Source organism: Glycine soja, chromosome 11, assembly GCF_004193775.1.
Source record: "Glycine soja cultivar W05 chromosome 11, ASM419377v2, whole genome shotgun sequence".
In the NCBI taxonomy this organism is placed as follows: Eukaryota; Viridiplantae; Streptophyta; class Magnoliopsida; order Fabales; family Fabaceae; genus Glycine; species Glycine soja.
Genome location: NC_041012.1, coordinates 33,287,065 through 33,309,006, shown reverse-complemented (window position 1 = coordinate 33,309,006; position 21,942 = coordinate 33,287,065). Strand labels below are relative to the sequence as shown.

Genomic DNA, 21,942 nt, shown 5'->3' with positions numbered 1-21,942 from the left:
ATTTTTATCAATAATATTATTATTTTATAGAAAAATAATACAGTGTAAGAGCCGCCATTATCGTTTACTTACTTCATTATGGGAATGATTATCCTATTATGTCTAAAACCTGAAGGCTTCTCATACTTGTATTTATACGTAAAATATACGTTTACATCATTTTTAATTATGTCACTTTCTTTTATAAATGACATGTTAAACAAACATTTTAATCAATAATATTATTTAGACTAAAATATATTTTTAGTCCCTCAAATTTAAAATATATCATTTTTAATCGATCAAATTAAAATTTATATTATTTAGTTCTTCAAAATTTTTAAAATATTTATTTTAATCTTTTCATTCTAACTATTTTTGACTGTTTAGATACATAATTTGTGACGATCACTTTTACTGCGGGAGGGACTCAAAAAATTTATTTTCCGAATTTGATAGACTAAAGAGTGTAAATTTTAATTTATAATACTAAATTGAACAAAAATACTGAAATTAATTTAAGAATAAAAAAGTATTCAATAACGTCAGACATTTTGAAAAAGTCATTTGCTTTTTGAGCTGATCTGTTTATGGTATCAACTAGCTAGTTTTTAATTGTACCGGCCGGGTGGCGTAGCATTTTATATTGTAATAATTTTTTATTTATAAAAATAAAAGATGACACTAAAAAATTTATAACACTCACATATTTTATTCAATTAATTGAATTAAATCTCTTTAATATTGTAATAATCATCTTAGTACCTGAAGTATGATTTCAGCATTAGCTGGAGAACAAGAAACAAAATGCATGGATGTTTCCATCCAGAGAATGCTCGAGTACTTTGGCTAGCTAGCCATGAGAAACAAATTACGGCGCATGCAGTAACAATAAATGTAATATGATCGGTATTTTAATCTTACCTTTGATCAAAGGAAAATAAAATAGATTATTTTAGAAATCTTTTTCATCTAACTGTTTTTAATTTTGTTTAGATAATTAATTAAATTATTTATATGCTGTGTCACCCAAATTCATAAATTGAGGACTTTGTATATGTATGTCAAATTTGGAGGCTATTACTTATGCGATATAAGCAAGTATATACTTTTTCCTTTCTGCGAGCCGGCGGCACCGGTTATACGATGTGCACAACTTTAGAATAACATGAAATGTGTTAAATAAAATTTAGATAAATGTTGCTCAAAAATAATTTAGATAAATTATGATATTTTGTTTTATAAAAACTTAAGCCACGCAAGCGGAATTGTTGGAAGTCAATATGATATGAAGTCAATGTTGTATGTTTACATTAAAGAATTTAGGTTATTTACAGATTAAACTACAATGCAAACATATCTTGATTAATTAGGTTGGCGAACAGCCTAAGCCACGCACGTTATGGACAGAAGTAGAAATTGCCTCGTGAATGATCTCAATTCTACTTTAGAATATTACTATATTAATGAGGGGCACGTCAATGTCATAACCTAGTTTTTTTTTTTTTTTGAGGGGGGGGGGGGGGGGGGGGGGGTTTAAACGTCATGAAGAAAATTGTTGATCCATAAAAAAAATTCTAAGCAAAAGGTCCAGGGGTTGATTAAATAACTAATAGAGTATATATGGTAAATCTACAACATATAGGTTTATAAAGCTTATGACCCTCTTAATCAATGTACTAAATTGATAAATATTGTGACGATATAACTCAATTATTGTATATGTTTTCACATGGTTTATGTTTTGAGATAATTAAATGACAACAATTACGATTGCAATTTTTTTTTTTTTTGAGTTCGTTAGTTTTTTTTCTTAAAATAATTGAAAAGATAATAAAATATGAAAATATTTTGCAGGGAAAAAAAACATGTCATGCATGGTACTTGTAGATAAAAACCGTACTTTATACATATTATTATTGGATTAATTATTATCAACTAAATTATTTAATTTTAAATTAAATTTGATTAGAGATAAAAATAATATTTTTAAATTGTATTATTATTTATGATATATTTATTATTATTATTATTATTATTATTATTATTATTATTATTAACAATAATAATAATAATAATAATTACTTTATGCATATAAATTTTAAAAATTTAATTTTAATATTTAGAATTTAAAATATTTAATTTCCAATATAAATTGAAATGCATTAAGTTCAAAATCATGTGATAGTATATTTTATCAATACATTAAACGTATGTGTTTTAAGCAAGTTTATGATTAATTTATCCTTACTGCGTGTCGTTCATACCATGTGTACAAATTTAGAATAACATGAAAATATGTTAATCAATAGTACCACGTATAATTGAGACAATCATGATATTTAAAAAATAAAAAAAACTTACAAACAACCCAAACGAAAAGTCTTGGTGTAGTGAATATCATATCATGCAAAGTCAATGCTGTATGATATTCTGTTTACATGCAAATATGTTGATTAATTACATCGATTGAATACCCACTATTAGAAAATATGTTTTCTATATCGATTTTTGAATTGATGTTGAAAGTACCGATGTTGATAGTATTATCGTTAATATTGGTTTCTAAAAAACCGATGTTAACGTAAAATTATCAACATCGGTTATATAAATAACCGATGTTGCTAATATGAATTACACCCAAAAAATGTATATTAATGTTGAAAGTTAACATTGATTTTCTGTAAAAAAAAATCGATGTTAACGAATGTGTTAATGTTGACAGTTAACATCGGTTTTTAAAAAAAATCGATGTTAACAGAAAACTGATGTTATTTTTAGAATTTTTTTTTTAAAAATAATATCTCTGTTTTTACAAAAAAAATCAAAATTTAACCTGTAAATTTAAAATCAAACCACATAGCACACAACATATATTATTTGCATTCTGCTTTCAAATAGGTTTTAGCAAAAAACTAACTATTAACAAAGGTTATTCAATGTTAAAATGAAACAACAATTGTAAAAAATGTAATGCAAAGTATGTAAACTAATTAAGTAACCTAAAGTTACATAGTTGCCTAACATCCTATGCTTGATTTTTAACTTTTAGATAATACTGTACCCACTGGATGCGAAGCGCCTTGAATCTCTCTACTTCCAATGGTCTAACTTCATTAAAATATTGCTTGATCAAATAAAAAAATAAATTAATAATGTAATAACAATTATAAGAAAACCAACTTTGTTTGAAATAAACAATTACCGTCTCCCAATTATTCCTGAAAGATCCTAAGATTATCGTGGACATCCAGTGCATCACATAGTAGCCACATTCAGTGATTCTTTTTTATCTATTACACTAAATACATAATGAAATTTGGATATTAATTAAACATTAACTATAATTAGTGTACACACACATAAAATATATATAAGTAGAAGTTTTATTTAAATCACGTACCTTAACAACAATCCACCTATGGATTTAGGTTGTAAAGTATCATCAAGTCCTTTCAAAGCACTAGTGTTGAATATGAGGAACATTAAAATATTACACTAGTTAAAATAAACCTCTAAAATAAAGGACTAAAGGAAGTATTACATTAATTAAGATAAACCTCTAAAGAAAGTATTACATCAAGTTCAATTTTCGTTTTCGTTATTCATGGAGGAATTTTATGTTTTCTATTTCATTATGACATTACATTATATATACTAAAATCCATCAAGTTCAGGGCCTAGTAATAAGAGTTTGAATAATTCTGATTAGATTTGAAGCTCCTCCACACAATCCGGTCTTGGGATTTCCTTAAGGACCAAAGTACCCCTGTCAAAATCCACCACCCAAACACGGTCTACAACTCTGCTCCCTCGTCAGACGTCATCATTGGCATCTTGGACTCAGGTTATCAAAACTAATCTATTTCCATTTTCAATTAAAAATGTTACTATAATATAATATTAAGACACGTCATTAGAGTCCCAAAAGTAGTAAATGAGAATTATACTTGTGGTGATGGACTAATCAACCTTTTGGTCAAATGTTTTTTTTTTTAACGCACGTAAGAACATCCAGGTGAAAAACAAAAAACATAATTGACCTTTTTTTATTAAGAAAATTAAAATTTTTGGAGTGAAATTCAAGAGGCATGATGGAAAAATCCTTTTCAAAATACATGTTTGTTTCACGAATTATTTAATTATTCTAAAAAATATAAGACCAAACAAAATTATCTCACGTTTGTTATGATGTCATAAAAAAATAAATACTAAATATATTCTATTCTTGGAAAAGATATAAGTTCACATTCTATCAATATTTTTGCAGAAAAATTATTTCCATGAGATATAAATACCTCTTCACAAGTAAAAATCCCATAACCACTATCCCACTACTCTCTCAAAATTTCCTTCAAGGTACATGCTTAAATTTTTTTCAATCCCGTAAATTTCATTTTTTTTCCCAATTAATATTTCCACAATTTAATTTACTATCAGTTTCATTCATACATTTTACAACAATTTTTTCATTTTCCCTCAATACTCTTGTTTTAATTGATAAATGTACTGTAATTATAAGTAGTCATGTAACTTTTAATTAATCTTAAATATTTATATATGATTGTATGACGTAAAGTTAGAGTTTATACATTTTTAAAATGAGAATTGTTCTTATGAAAGAGAAATTTATTAAAAGTAAGTTATAATCATTTTATATATAATTAAAAATTAAAAATAATACTTGAGAGAGTGGCAATGGATCACTAACACCAAATAAGCCAAAATGTACCTAAATATTTAGGTACTATTAACTTTAATCAGCAACCCCAGTTATCATTTCTTAAGAGAATTAATGTAGCTTACACGTTTATACATATCACTGCTTTGTTTGCAAGTTTTTATTTATGATCAATAAAAGACTTTTCTCTCTCATTGCTCTCTCTTACTCTCTCTCTCTCTCTGTAAACACTAAAGAATGGAAGGAGAAACCCTAAACCTCACTGTGCTTCTACCACCGTTTCCAATTCCCTCTTTCAAACTAAAAGTTTGGGGCTCTGGACCCAGCTATTAAATGGGCCTTCTCCCATTTCACATGACATTTCTCATTTTAAAAAATAAACAATATTTTTATAATGTAATTAATTTAGGCAATAAATATCAAGCTTATTAAAATATTCATGTTTTTTATTCCTCCGTAACAATTGTTGCTACTAGCTTACTTTTGCTAGTTTCTCTCCTAGGCCTCCAAACATAGTGAAAAATTATTACATAGTACCCTTGAAGTATCCAATAAATAGTAAATAAATAACAAATTTTATTACTCTGTCATCTAATCTAATAATGAATAAATTATCCAATAGACAACTTTTACTGGAGAATAAACTAAACTAAAATACTAATATGTGCGGTTCCACGGAAACCAAAACAAATTATAAAAAAAACGAAAACAAAAAAAAAGAAAAAAACTCTTTCAAATGAAAGTCTAGAAGACTGGAAAAAAAAAAAAAAAACCTACTACTAACCACACACGACAACGAGATATATATTAAAAAAAAAACCTACCATAGAATAATAATTTCCAGAACATTTCACACCTAAGGAAAATTAGAAAAAAAAAATTAATACTAGAAAGAAATTAGGAAAACTGAGTATTTTGATTACTAGTGTTTGGAGCGACATACTAGCATATTTCGACTATACTAAAAAAAGACTACATATTTGGACTAACATTTGAACAACGTAATAAAAATAAATTAACAAATGAGGTTAAAATTAATAAAAAAAATTGATAAATGAAATAAAAATAAATTACATGTGGATTATAATTAATTCTAAATTTAAAAATTTAAAACATAATTTTCGTGTCTCATGAAAATATTTTTATTTTCTGAAAAATTTGTTTAAAAATGATAAAAATATCATTTTTTTTAAATCCTACAAATATATGAGATAACTATAATTATTTAAATTAAATCACTGTAATATATATTTTCAATAAATCAAATTAATATATACAAATATTTTAATTTACTTTAAATTTAAAGATAATACGATAATATAAATATAGTAAGATTTCATAGAATTTTTAAACAATATTCTCCATTTACCTTTTTAAGAAGAAAAAAACTATTTTTTTATTTTTATAATAATTAAATAAAAATATATTCATAATAAATTTTAATTTTTTAACGATATAATTGTTTTTATCAACATTCTATAAAAATTCTATAAAAGTTAAACGATATTATTAAAAATAGTTTTTTATTTATTTTCAAATTAACTAATATCAAATAATTTATATAAATGTGTGTTATATTTAAATGATAGTCATCAAATAATAAAATTAAAATTACGAAATTCATTTTAAAAATTTAATTTAATTTTTAAATGTTTACCTTTTGAATTTATTATTGTTTATTAATTATTATATTTTTTTAATTAAAATTTAATTAATAATGCAATATATATGATTTTTTAAAAAATATATAAATAATTAAAAAAAGTTTATATTAACATCGGTTTTTTTTAAAAACCGATGTTAACATCGATTTTCCAAAAATCGATGTTAACATCATTAGTTAACATCGGTATTTGAAAAACCGATGTTAACGTGTATGTATTAACATCGATTTTTTGGAAAATTGATGTTAACGTGTCGGTTTTCCAAAAATCGATGTTAACATCATTAGTTAACATCGATTTTTTGGAAAACCGATGTTAAGAAGGATATTTTATTTATAAATATGTCACCGCGTTTAACTTAACATCGATTTTATCTAAAACCGATGTTAATAAGTCGATGTTAAAACTACTTTTTGTAATAGTCACCTAATGCATGTTATGGACATATAATTAGTGGAAAGTGCTTACAAATTGCTTCAATGCCTTACTAACATGTTACCACTGCTACCATTTCATTTCATCCCCTCTGTAATACGTTAATGTTCTTCATATATATATATATATATATATATATAATTCTAAATGGTTGTGATATAAAAAGGAACAAATCCCAACGATGTCCCGGATCGAGCACGGTTGAGATGGACGACCATTCAACATATCATTTTTAGAGGAATGCCATTTTATTATTTGATCTATATAAATATTAAATATTTTTTTATTTTTCAAATTACTTAAAATATTATAAAAATAAAATAATTACCATTTTTAAAGAAAAACAATCACTGGTAACTTAGTTTTTTCAATAAAAACTATTTTAAAAATATATTAAAACATGTTGTGTTATTTTTGAGTTTTTATTTTACTTTATTTGAAAAGAAATTGATGATCAGTTTTGTAAAAACAAGGATTAATAACATACTATTCATTACACTCTCTTTCTTATTAATTAAAATTTTATGATAACAATAAAATTATGAGTAAAATTCCTTAAATTAATAATAAAGAGTGAAACCGCACATAATCAATAATATAAAAAATGTGTTAAAAAATAAAAATTATTACATAGTATAGAATTACTATGGTCTCAACTAATCTCAATATATTATATATACATATAATATTTGAGTGTTATTAATATTCATTTTCTTAAATTAAAAGTATATCCTTAAAAATTGGTTTGAACCATGACCATGTGATGATTAAATTAAGTTCTTTACTATGTAGCAATTTCTTGTTAAAAAGGCATTGCTAGTAATTCTTTTGGAAAAGATAAACCAGTATATGAAAATATATACAAGAAAAGTAACTTAATTAGAGATGAGTAATCCTTGTGCATAGTAAACGAGTTTTAGGATCAGATTATTTTCAGTGAGAATAAATAATTTTTTAATTTTAAATCTTAAAATATGATAATTTTAGAATATCATAAAAATTAAAAAACATTATATAATAAGGGTGAATAAAAATATGGACACGTAACACTCATCTTAGTGTAATATATTATGTGGTATTACAAAATATATCACATGCCAAGGGGGGAGACATGTGCAAGCAGGGACAACTTTAGAGGGAGACAGGAGTGGTTGATCTGGTTTATGCACTGCCAACATTTAATATATTTTTTTTATTGAATGAGCAATGGCTTGCATCCTATATTGGATTTTTATTCTTTTATGTGGACTGTTTATATGCTATTAATGGGGATTAGTGAAACTTAACCAAAACTAATAAATATTTGTATTAAAGTGATTATCTAATAAACAATTATTTGCTAAAAACCAGATGAATATATATTATAAAACAAGAAAAAAATTCCAGCTCCCCTCTCATTAACTTCTTCTAGGTCTGTCCCTGATGACAAACACAATTACTTTAGAGTTTTAGACAGGAGTTCTATATAAAGTCTTCTAGAATAGAAATGTAATAATTAAGTTGAAACTTTCAAGTTTACTAGTATTTTCTTTCACCATGACATGTAGTTTCTTTCACGGTGATATGAAGTAGAGTATTTATCAATTTTATTAATATATGATTAATCTTTATCGATTATTATTGACTAATTATTTTTAGTGAGATTTTTTTTAATCATATTATTTCATCCACAAAATTTAAATTTAAAATTTTACTTATTAAGAAAATCAAGTATGATATTAATCGGATCAATAATTTGTTAGTAGTCTAATAATAATCTAAACCTATACACTTTTCAACCATACACAATGGATTTAACTCTTTTAAACTAAATAAAAGAAGTAAATAAGAAATCTTATTCGTTGAGAATAATACAAAATCAACTAATATATAGAGGAATCAAATTAAACTAAAACACTTGGGAGATATTAAACCGAGGAAACTTGTTTTTTTTTTTTTTACAGAATGAACCAAGGAAACTAGAGAATATTTATAGCATCACACATGGACGGTATCATTGATAAACAACTGAAGTGAAAAGCAATCTATATATAAGTCCTATTTGAATCAATTTTCCAATAAATGCTTATAAAAAATAAAATGTATTAAGTTTTTTCAAAAATCAAAATTAATTTATATATAAGTCAATTAACTTATATATAAATTAATTTTAATTAGCGAGAAAAACATAATTCATTTTACTCTTATTGTTCTGTGCAAGTGCATATTGAAAACTTTATTCTGTTCACTTATTGGATGAAGTGATGAAGAATTCAAGACCCTTTGCTATCCCATAATCATCGAGCTGATAAAACAGAAATGGAGGCAGTAGCATTAGATGAACCACCAGCAGACATGCCTTCCCGATTCATCATATTCGTTTCAACAAACACAGGCATAGTTGGTCGCAGGTGCTCCACTAAGCTCTTGCTTTTGAGCAGCACTATTAATTCAGACATTGTTGGCCTCGTTGCAGCTGTTGCTTGAGTGCATAATAATGCAATTTCTATGATTTTTTTCATTTCTTCTGCATCATATTCATTAGGGTCTATTTCCTTGTCGACAAGTGATAACTGCATGCCTCTCTCATACAGTTTCCATGCCTGTTACGTACGTCCAAATCAAATGTTTCATATACTCATATAGTAAAATATTATCATGAAAAACTAACAATTCTTAGTTATATATAGCAACTTACTCGTTGAAGAAGGTACTCACGACCCTCCTCATCAATCTTCACATCAGTACTCTTTTGACCACTTATGATTTCTAGGACTACAATTCCATAGCTGTAGGTATCAGCCTTCTCTGATAATTGACCTTGCATTGCATACTCAGGTGCTGTGTATCCCCTGACAAGTGCATATTATGTATAGTCCATAGTTAATAAAACAACAATTATTATATTACCATGTTCCATTAATTTTAGTAATTAATTTATCTCTTTTGCTACAACTTGTTGCTCAATAAAGGTCAAGAAATTAATGTGAATGACATTGTTTTTTACTTACAATGTTCCTGCAAATTTTGTACTAAGATGGGAACGATCCCGTGGAAGAAGCCTAGCCAACCCAAAATCAGCAATTTTGGGCTGAAGATCATCATCTAAGAGGATATTAGCAGTCTTTATATCTCTATGTATAATGGACACATGAAATTCCTCATGTAGATATGCTAGTCCTCTTGCTGTGCCTAAAATTATATCATACCGTTGTTTCCAATTGAGGACACCTTTGTCACCTGTTGTTAATTTTAGAAACTTAGATTGTTGAAAAGAGAGGTAAAATGATAAATATATTAAATATATTTCTATTAAAGGTTAGGATAAGTTACCAAACAAGAATTTGTCAAGACTACTATTTGCCATGTATTCGTAAACCAGGATTCTCTCTTGGCCTTTGGTACAACAACCAAGAAGTCTAACGAGATTCCGATGATGAACATTACTTATAAGTTTCACTTCACTTTCAAAATCATCCTCCATCTTGCTTGATTTCCCCAACACTAGTTTCTTGATGGCAACAATTTTTCCATTCTTCAAAGTACCCTGTTTGATAGCATGCATGCTTTATAAATGGAAGAATTTTGTTCTTCTCTGTTTATATAACTATAGCTCTAAGTATTTATTCTTTGGTCTTCGAAATTTTAGGGTCTGTTTTTTTCTTTAAAAAATGTTTTTCTTTTAATATTTTGTTTTAAAAATAATTACAAAATCTTAATTTATTTAAACTTCAATTCATTTCACATCCTTAAAAATTAGTAAAAATAATTGGGAAAATAAAATTGTTATTTTTAATGTACTTAGGAAATAAAGTAAAATAAGATAATATTTTTGTAATTATTTATAAATATAAAAAAATTCTCAAATAAAATAGGATAATTGACAGCTTAAAAAACCTGTCTTCCAACATGCCTACCGTTATGATATTGAAAAATATAACATTAATTTACCTTATATACAGCGCCAAAACCTCCTTCTCCAAGTTTATTTTCAGCACTGAAATTTTTTGTTGCAACTTTCAAATCTTTAAACTTGTAGTTAACTGGACCTTTCAACTCAGTTGCTCCCAATATGTCACCTGCTAAGGAACACTCGACTTTTAATTTTGTAACAAGTAAATGAAGGATTTATTTAAGATTAGCTTATGCATAATTTACAATTGAAATTATTTTTAATAAAAAAAATATTTCTTAAAAAAAATATTATATCTACAAAATAATCAAAACCAATCATGAAGGAAATTAGGAAATAAAATGAAGAAGTTATGATTGCAGAGTTAATTATTAGATGCAAATAGCAGATGTTGAAGAACAAATTGCTTTGGACAAATCTTTTTCGTATTACTTATCATTATTATATAATTTCGATTGGGAAAGCATTAATCATGAACTAATTAATAACAAGCATTAATGGAAGACTTCCCACATTTACTTACCCCTGTGAACTTTCTTTGTTTTTCTAGACCATTGTAGGGCAAACAACAATAGGAGGAGAACAACACCTCCAACAACTCCACCTATTATAGCCCACTTCTTGCTTGAACCTCCTACAATACAGTAAAGAAATTGGCATCAGTTCCAAACGAGGAGCTTGCGCACAAAAATTAAAGACATGTTTTTTAATCATTTGGCCATTTATTTTTATTTTATTTCTTATGTTTTAAAATCCATACTAAAAATGATAAAATCAATAAAATGGTGTAAAATCTTTCAAAATAAAAATATTTATATTTTTAAATTTAATATATTGATTAGTTCCTACATATGATAGAATTAAATTTTTAAATATTATAAAAAATAAATCATTATTTATATTTATCAATGACATGATATGCATATAACCATATTATACAAGAGTGATAATTGACCTAATATATTTCTAAGATGTATTTTTTTTTCTTTTTTTATCAGATCCCTAGATGTATACTATCACTAAGTCATCACAAAAAGATATTAGTGATCATTTTAAAAAATATATTTATGAGGGTTAAAATTAACGATTTTTAAAGGAATAAAATAAAAAATGCAATATTTACCAAGAGTCAAAAAGTATTAAAACCATATTTTTATAATTATAATAGAAATGTTTTAAAAACTATAATCAATCCAATTTTAATTTGTTTAAATATACAAAAACTAAATTAAAGGGGATTATTGCAATAATCCTACCTTCTTTTAAATAGGGTCTGATGTCAATGGTTTGATTATCAGCAAACAAGGGTGTCATGGAGTATCTCATGAAACAGCCAGCATCATATGCTGTACCATCTGTGTTGGGAAGGCAACTTTGTAAGTTATTGAATCCGACTTGCATGCAATCCAGACATTTAGTCTGTGTGGCAGATTCAACACACTGTGCAATGGCATAAATTGCTCTATCACCATCCACCTTTGTCTTAGTAGCTGCATAAAAACCTTTAGTTTTGGGTGTTGCTAGTTGGAGATCATTTAGCACTTGTTGTCCAACTACTTTTAAATTAGTGGCATTTGAACTGATGTTCCCACATGTTACCCCACCGCCAAGTTCATTGGTCTGTTGGTAGAACCTCTCGCTCTCATACCTTGAGAACACCCAACATCAAAATCAAATAAATATCGACCATGATGCTCAAATTAATGCTCAAAATGCAATTATTTGTTATATATTAAGCACAAGCTATGGGGTATATCTTAATATATTAAACTCAATTACTCAACAACACTGATTGTGTAATTATAATAAATAGTCAAATAATTTTTACCATTTATACATGGTTATATAATCAAAATTAATTTCTGACATTCTCACTAAATAGGCAAAAGTCTCACATTAACCCAATAATAAAACAATTAAAGCTCAAGTTTTAAGTCTAACAACAACAAAAATTGTTATTATTTTTTATAAAAAAAAATCTTATGTGTCAACAAAAAAGACCTAACATATAATTTTTATTTAAGGTAATAATTTTTTAAAAGGTTTGCTTTAAATCTCACTTAGCATTGGACCAACTTGGTAAAGCCTTAGTATTTAGAAGAAGAAAAATCATAAACACTTTTAGTATTTAAAAAAAAGATTATCTATTTACCAACAATATTGTTGGTCCGGATGTAATTAGACTTTGTCTCTTTAACTAAAATATCGGATTCATGAAAATAAATATAATTAAAATAAAACACCTTATTAAAAGTGATTAGTCAAAATTTTCAAAGTAAATTAATCATCAATAACTAAAACTCATAAATAAATAAAAAGTCAATTTTAATTTATCAAAACATCTTAATTAATTCATTTTATTTTCTTACTTTCTTTTGTTATAAATATCTAGTTACAAAAAACGTTAGTGCAAATTAAGCAATCCAAATATATATCTTGTGCTTATATATACATACCTTAGGAAGCAGTCATTGTAGATGACTCTGGCGCCGTTGGCAATTTTGCATATATCCCGGATTTGGATGGAGGCATTATTGAAGCAAGCAAGACAGTCATTTTTGGAGAGATAGTTTCTGCATTGAAACATAGTATATGTATTGACATCTCCCCTGGATTTCTTGAATGTGCCAAAGTGCAGGCTTTGGTTGCTGATTTCTCCTCTCAGCTCTGAGATCGAATCATTGACATTTGCAAAGAAGCTACGCGTGTTGGAAGCATTGAATGGGCTACACCCAGAATTAATTAGACGTGTGTCACGTGTGGCTGCAGCTGCATAATCCAAGTTAATACAGCTCCACCATATCAAAGTTAGGGCAAGAAGCTTAAGTTGCAGCATTTTTTTTAGCTTTGTGTTTGGTCTCACAGAAAAGTGTATATCAGGAACTGGGATTTGACTTATATATAGGAAAAAGCTAGAGGTTGGCCTGAGGGTATGAGTCCAAGGAAGAGACCAAGAAAGAATAAATTATCAATTTAGTTCCTCAAGATTTACTCTAACTTTACTCCTTAGAATTAATGAAACTTTTAAAAAAATATCTGCAATTGTAAATTATTACTCACTTTAATCTAAAATTACATATGACATATAGACTTAATGATGTATTAACATATACTTTTAGAAACTAAATGGTAATAAATGATTGAATTTAGAGAAACGAATTATAGTTTCAGAGAGTTTTATTTCTTTAATTTCGTCGAATTCAAGGATTAAAGTGTAGTGAATTATAATATTTTTAAGGATTAAATTGATCATCTACTCAAAAGTAAAAGAAAAATACATTAATAAATGATTAATAATGTGATGAAAAATACAGAAAGATAAAATAAATAAAAAAACTGAACTGAATGTAAAATGAAAGGGAATATAAGTGTACAAATATAATAACCCTTGCTTGTATTAATAATACAGAAGAAAGATATCTGAAGATTTACATGTGGAGAATGGTAGACAATGTCTTTTGTTATTTTACAGAACAACAAGAGATGGGGTTTCTAATACTACAAGAAAAATATTATTTTCTGGAGGTTAAAATATGTCGGTAATGGAGTTTTTCCTATGGATTTCCAACGAATAAAAATTCATAGGTAAAACAGGCATAGTAACATTTTCTGACTGATTTTTCTTTCCACCGCTAATTTCAGATGGAATTTTCCGTAGGTAATTTTGTCAACAATTTTGGACGAAAAATTGAGCAGGTAACTCCCGTCGATAATTTCCTAAGAAATTTTCTGCAGGTAACTTTTGTAGGAACATACCCTCGGAAATAAATGGTAATATTGTTTTTTGTTTTACTTATAAGAAATATATATTAATGACTGTCAAATGTATTCATTGCTCATTTTTATTTATATCTTAATCGATTGTAAAATTTATAAATGATATCTTATTTATTTCCCGTGACAATGGATGCATTTATTGTGTCAAAAAACAAGAAAAATCACATTCCTTTGTTGAAAAAATATATTTCTTACATTATACATAATGTCATTACATCAGATCACCACTTAAACCGATTAATTTTACGTGAAGTAAAAAGAACCCGATTAATTCTATGAATGATTTTGAAATAAAATTTAATTAAATTTATGATAATATTAATTAAGATTAATTATTTAAATTATTTTGATTGTTCTTAATAAAGTATTTTTTTATATAAGACAGTATTTTAGGAAACAAACATACGATGATATCGAGTGGACGGTCGACCAAATAATGAGCAATGAGTCCAGAAATTAAGCGTAGTCAACACCTGTAGGCTATAAGGGTGCTTAGAAAATGTGGCGTATACTTGAATAGATGAATGACTTTCCTATGATATGATGTGTATAAATTATAAAAAGATTCAGCACTCGTCCCATACGGATATATATACATAAAATATGTCCATATTTTTATCTCTCTTTTTGTTTAAATGATATATTGAATAAATACATTTTAATCAATAGTATTATTTAAATAGAAAAATGATGCATGGATGTATTAGAGGAGAAAGATAGACTAAATAATAGAAAATAATATAAATTTAATACATGATATGAAAAATAAATAAATAAAAGAATTAAGAAAACTATGTTGCATCTATTTTGAACTCTTTTTCTCTTCTCCCTAAACAAAAGGCTATTGAAATCAATATAAATTTTAAATTTAATAAATGATTCTATGACTCATATTTTTTTGCAAGTTAAAGAATTCTATGATTGATATATAAAAAGGATATTTTAGTGAAAATGTTGATTATAAGATTATACAGTTCACTAAAATTTCTTTTCATATTGATTATTTTGCATACACATTAGATTAATTTGCATCTATTGAAAGTCAATCTGAATAATTTTCGACATATTAAAGCACAATTATTGTATTTTTTAATTCTAAAAATTGAAAACTTTAGATAAGGATAAACTGAAAAATATTATATTAATGTTGATTTATTTTTGGATATTTTTTTTTTGCAAGGACTGCATACAAAAGAAATTCATATTCCATAAAAGTATCACGTAAACAATATATATATATATATATATATATATATATATATATATATATATATATATTATTGAAAGTATTTGATATTATTTTTATATCTTAAAATAATTTTTGTAAAAATGTACTACATATATAATAAATTTATTATTTAATATAATAAAAGTGTAATGTTAGAAATAATTAATTATAAAACTCTGATAAAAAAATTTGTAGCTTTCAAGAAATTAAAAATAAAAATTTGACAACTTGTAATAAATTAATGTTTGAATGTAATTTTTTTCTTAGAACTCATAATTTCTATAGGCACCTCAAGGATTAACTGTTTAATTTTTATTAAACAAAATTATATTAGTGAAAATGATCTTTAATACTTGATAGATCATATAGTGGACAATCATGATATAGTGATTAATTTAATTAGTTCCATCTCCAACAAAGTATCAATAAAAATAGGCGGCTTAACCTTTTTAAGGTTTGACTTATTATAAACTAATTTAATAACGTCATCTCTTTAGGTGTTTTAAAAAGTCTTTTGTTTTGTCTTCTTTTAAAGGCAAAGAGAATTCATAATTGATAATGTGAAAGCCATCCCCCGGCCATCAGCAAGACGTGCATATACTAATGGAAAAAAAAAAAAAAGTATTTTGCTTTGTGAGGTGATCTATTTATGATATCAACTAGATTTAAGAGTACTAGATGACAATGATTTTTTAATTAGCATTACGACTAGCATGAATACATGATATTAACGTACAAATGTCTCCATCCAGCTGGGATATTAATCTCTCGAGTACTTTGGCAAACCATGCCATGAGAAGCAAACAACAGTAACAATAAATGCAACATGAAATTCGTTAATCAAATAGTAATTTAGATAAAATAATGACGAGATTTCATTTCGTTTAAAAATCACAAGCCACCCTCGCGAAATATGTTGGCAGTGAATAGGATACAAAGTCAATGCTGTATTATAATCTTTTTAAATGCAATAGAGTTTAGGATATGCATAAATTAAATTACCATGCCAATATCTGGAATATTAAATTGGCTGAACAGCCTAAACCATGTTATTGACAGAAGTAGCGTTGTATATCTCGTGGATGGTCTCTATTATATTCTACTTTAGAGTCTTACTATTGAGCTGCACGTCATTGTCAATCATAACCTAGGTTTCTTCGGGTAAACGTCTTCAAGAAAATAGTTGATCCATAAAAATAAAAAAAATCTAACAAAAAGGTTCAAAGGTTTAGGTGCTCATTAAATAACTTATGGACTGAAAAAAGTGGAGGCTTGAGCAAACAGATAAACTTATGTTTTTCTTACATGAGAAAATTTAGGTAAGTTGAATTTTGAAAGCTTACAAAAATCATAATAGACCTTAAGATTCAAAGAATATTTATAAAAATATTTATAAATTACTCATAATAATATTTTTATATCCGTGACAAGAATTAAATCCTCATCTTAATATGAATTTGTTCTTTATTAATTAGATTAATCTTTGTTGATATATATTTATATATAATAATTTTTTTAGGAAAAATTTAAAGAGAGTGTGACGCTTATTTAAAGATAGGTGGAGGTTCAAACTCAAACCTCTTGTGTTGTTTTATTCCATCAATTTTTTGGGATTATTTATAATTTTTAATTTAATTGATAAATATTCACTTTTCATTTGTATTTTGTAAGACTTTCACAATTTACAACATAAACGATAAAAAATTAAAAATCTGTCATTAAATTTATAACAAGTGCAATAAATTTATTCTAATGTTAATTTCCTTTGTTAACCTAAAGGGAATTGCCTACTTACACCTCTAGGCCTATTTGTCATCAGAAAGTTTATCATGTTTGCTGATGTGGTGAGAACTATTAGATTTATTAATTATTTAATTAACGGTTAGATTTTTTTCCTTTATTTTTTATTCTTTATCATTTTCCATCTCTACCCCTATATTTTATCTAAATTTTAATCCCCTCCTTTCTTCTTATCACCTCCACAGCAGCCGTAGCAGTGACACTCTCCCATCTCCTTCTCAAACTTGTCGCCTCATGACACGTAAATATGTCTTTTTGGGTAACGTATGAGAATTAAGGATGAGGTAGATTTGTCACCTTTTGTAAATTTAGAGACAATTGTGAGTGACCTATAAATTTAATGATAAAATTGAATATTTACCCTTTAGTTTATTAATTTATTTATATATTTTTTATAATTTGATTCTTTACATTTAAATTAATTTAATTTTCAATATTAATTTAAACGAATTAAGTAGAGTCAACTGATAACATGCATATTTTATCAATAAATTAAATGTATGATTGGAGGCTTGCGTATTTAAGCAAATTTATTATCAATTTGTCCTTACTGCGTGTTATATCACATGTACAAATTCAGAACAACACGGAATGTGTTAACTATAATTAATTTAGATAAATTTTGATTTTATTTAAGAAACACAAGCCACACGAACGGAAACTCTTGTTAGCTAGTGAATTTTATACAAAGTCAATGTTATGTGACAATCTGTTTAATGACTAATAAGCTACGCTATATGTACAGAAGTAGAAAGTGCTTTTGTGAATGGCTTCTATTCTATTTACTATTGAGGGCCGAGCCGCCGAGGGAGTGTCAATGCCATTAAAGAACTAATCAAATCCTTCATTAATTACCAAGTTGTCGTAAATTGAAGAATAAAAAAATTTATCAACAGTTAAATAATTAGGTAATGGAGTCCATCATCAGTCATTATCAAGTTATGAACAAGTCCATAATTCAAGTAAATACAAACATATCGCACAATTACAACTTGGCATTGCACACATGTATATGAATTATAAAAATTAATTATTTGAATTTACCTGCATTAATTAAATGTAATAAGTATTTTGTTTCACATCAAATTGAATATTCTCTGATAATGTGGAATTTAAGTCTTAAATATGTACCCATTCGAGCAGAATTGCATTAAGAAAAATTATGTAATCTCTTAAAATAATAATAATAATAATAATAATAATGTATGCATGCATACACTAACTAATCGGGAATTTATTAGTAAAAAATAAATTTCAACAATTTAAGTACAACATGCTAAAGTACTGCAAGAAAATAAATTTCTATTAGTGATGCAATTTTATATAAATAATAATTATTAATATTAAAAATCTTTTATTATTATATTCATTGAGTAAATGATTAGATATATATTTTAAATTTAGTTTATTATATTAATTTTACTTCACTGTTTGATGATTAATTATATTAGCTTAAAATATATTTTTATTGCCTTAAAATTAAGACAAATTTATTTTTTATCTTCTAAATTTAAAATAATATTTTAACATCAGTTTTACATCAGTTTTTCATAATTGAAAACTTTAGATAAGGATGGACTGAAAAATATTATATTAATGTTGATTTATTTTAGAATATTTGTTTTTTTTTTCAAGAATTGCATACAAAAGAAATTCATATTCCATAAAAGTATTACGTACACAATATATATATATATATATATATATATTGAAAATATTTGATATTATTTTTATATCTTAAAATTATTTTTTAAAAATGTACTACATATATAATAAATTTATTATTTAATATATTAAAATTTTAATGTTAGAAATAATTAATTATAAAACTCTGATAAAAACTTTTGTAGCTTTCAAAAAATTAATAATAAAAATTGACAAATTGTAATAAATTAATATTTGAATGTAAAATTTCTTTTAGAACGTAACTCATAATTTCTATAGGCACCTCAAGGATTAACTGTTTAGGGGGTGTATTGGATTGGGATTTTGAGAGAATATTTTGACAAAAACAATCTTGAAGATTTTAAAAGATTATGTGGGATTGTATTGATTTTGTGGGATTTTAAAAGATTTTTTTTAAAAGACTTTTTACAATCAGGATTCTTAACCCAAGATTTTAATGGATTTCTAACACAGATTTTTAAAGTACTTTATGGATTTTTAAGATTTTGAAAGATTAATACATTTTAAACAAAAAAATAACGGAAGTTACAAAAGTGAATGAAAAAGATGATAAATAAATTATAATGTTTGAATAAAGAAAATAAAAACGATAGAAATTTTAAACCTTTTAATAACAAAGTCATTATTGCCTAAAATTCTTCATTTGTTTCCTCGTCATCTATATCTTCATCATTTGTATCTTCATTATATATATCTTCATCCATTTCTTCGTTCTTTATGTCATGGTCATGGTTATAAGTCAATATCAAAGTTAATATCAAAGTTAATACAAATTCATATATAAAATAAATATAACTAAAGTTTAACCACAACAATTTCACAAAATATATAACCTAAATACTTCAACCATAATAGTTCGACCAAAAAATAAATCAAATATTTCAACCAAAATACAACCATAATAGTTCGACCAAAAAACAAACCAAATACTTCAACCAAAATAGAGACCCAAAAGATATAGTTCAACAAACTCACGATGTTTAAAATAATATGTTAATAATAGATGATCAAAATATTAATTATTCCCTAACTTAAAGTTTATCCAAGATGAACGTTCTTCCGGTGACATCTTCAAGAAAAAATCTTTTTTTGCTTTAGTATTTAACAATTCAGCTGTCTTGAAACGCGTTATGTCATCCAAATTTGGAATTTCTTTTATAACATCCCAAATAATACCCTCGAGCTCTCTATCTCTATCTCTATCTTTTTCTCTTTTCTCCATTATGTTGGATATTTTTTCAAAATTCACAGCAATAGTCCCAATGCCAACAGAAAGATTTTCCAGAACGTTGCCTTGATTGTTGATCCCAACAGCGCTTGAACTCCCTCCATACTCGGATCTCCTTCGCTTGTGACAGTTTTGTTTTTCTATGGGAACCTCTGAATCTAAAGGGGGGTGGGATGGTGGACTTGGTTGGTTTGGTGATGGAGGCTGATATGCTAGTTCATAGTTATTTGGTGTTATGAATGTATCACTATTAGGATCATATGAAAATTCTTCTATCCCAACAGTTCTATTTTCTGGCTCAAAAGTTGTTGCATCAGTATCATCTGGATCGACTGATATAGAATTATTCCCGCTAGAAACTCCACCCCCAACAACGATCTTCAAATACTCATAATCAACCATACTTTTTCCTCGAAGTTTGCTGTGACTTGGGTGGGACTAAAAAAAAATCATTGTTAATATACTACAAATATTATAATTTACTAAATTTATAACTATTAATATATTTAAAAGATTATGAACTTAGCTCACCTTTAAGTAATCTTTCCATACATCCTCATGAGCAGTGAAAGTTTTTCCAATTGGGTCCCATCCAAAGCCAGAGTTGTTGCGCATAAGGGTTGACATCATGTTATACTGGTTTCGAAACCACTTCATCCGACTCAAATAATGACTATAAGTTTTAGGGAATTTAGTTTTTGCATTGAGTTGAGGAAGTATTATTCGTTCTACATTTTGTTTGCTAAGTGACCCATTGGCATCACGCAATCCCCTATTCATAGCATCCACCAAGAGGTGCAACAACTCATTGGTATCCTCCATAGTCCAAGATACATAATTATCTTTGTCTCTACTCTTTCCTTTGTTATTTTCTTGTGAATCTCCCATTTGATCGCTAATATATATATAAGAAACTAGTTATTTGACAAAAATAGTTATTGTTTCCTAATTGTCAAAAGTATAGTGACTATATCCCGAATAATATACAATTCAATAGAAAAACCAATAAAAAACTACCTAATAATAAAATAAGGGTCATGCTAACATGCGCACTTAGGGCACATGTTAAGGATACTTCCAATAGTAACTATGTCTTAAAAACAATAATTTTTGACTTTTAAAAAAGTAAATTGCACAACTTTCAATACAAAATTTCTATACATAATACACTAACAAGTGTCTTAAGGGCACATGTTAGCATTTTCCATAAAAATAATACTCATATATCATAAAATCATTTAAAAAAAAAATATTAACAAAATAACAATAATAATAACACAATAACAATTAAAAAATTATTAACACAATAATAATAATAATAATAACACGCTGTCAAAAAAATAATAATAACACATTAATAATTAACATTTTAATAATAACACAAGAAAATAATAATAATAATAATGGACGTTGTAAAAAAACAAGTTGAAGAAACAGAAAAAAAAAGAGTTTTTTATTTTGATTTGCATATACAGTACTAAAAAAAAGCAATATGAAATCTTGATGCATATCAATTGCCATTCTTTTGATGCATATTCATTGCCTGGACGTTGAAAACAATATGAATACGAA

At 26.2% G+C, this 21,942-nt stretch overlaps 2 protein-coding genes across 2 annotated transcripts; both read right to left on the bottom strand.

Annotated features, from left to right (window-relative positions):
- Nucleotides 1-8,622: 8,622 nt before the first annotated feature.
- On the bottom strand, nucleotides 8,623-13,544 carry LOC114374415 (cold-responsive protein kinase 1-like). The gene is made up of 8 exons (XM_028332056.1): nucleotides 13,108-13,544; nucleotides 11,908-12,299; nucleotides 11,175-11,285; nucleotides 10,690-10,817; nucleotides 10,072-10,285; nucleotides 9,750-9,978; nucleotides 9,437-9,590; nucleotides 8,623-9,341 (listed from the first exon to the last, which is right to left on the bottom strand). The coding sequence occupies exons 1-8, from the start codon at nucleotides 13,485-13,487 to the stop codon at nucleotides 9,036-9,038; spliced, it is 1,914 nt and encodes a 637-aa protein (XP_028187857.1). The 5' UTR covers nucleotides 13,488-13,544; the 3' UTR covers nucleotides 8,623-9,035.
- A 6,227-nt stretch (nucleotides 13,545-19,771) lies between these two features.
- Nucleotides 19,772-21,603, bottom strand: LOC114373216 (uncharacterized protein At2g29880-like). Its single transcript, XM_028330735.1, has 3 exons — nucleotides 20,902-21,603; nucleotides 20,392-20,808; nucleotides 19,772-19,855 (listed from the first exon to the last, which is right to left on the bottom strand). The coding sequence occupies exons 1-3, from the start codon at nucleotides 21,256-21,258 to the stop codon at nucleotides 19,772-19,774; spliced, it is 858 nt and encodes a 285-aa protein (XP_028186536.1). The 5' UTR covers nucleotides 21,259-21,603.
- Between the last annotated feature and the right edge of the window lie 339 nt (nucleotides 21,604-21,942).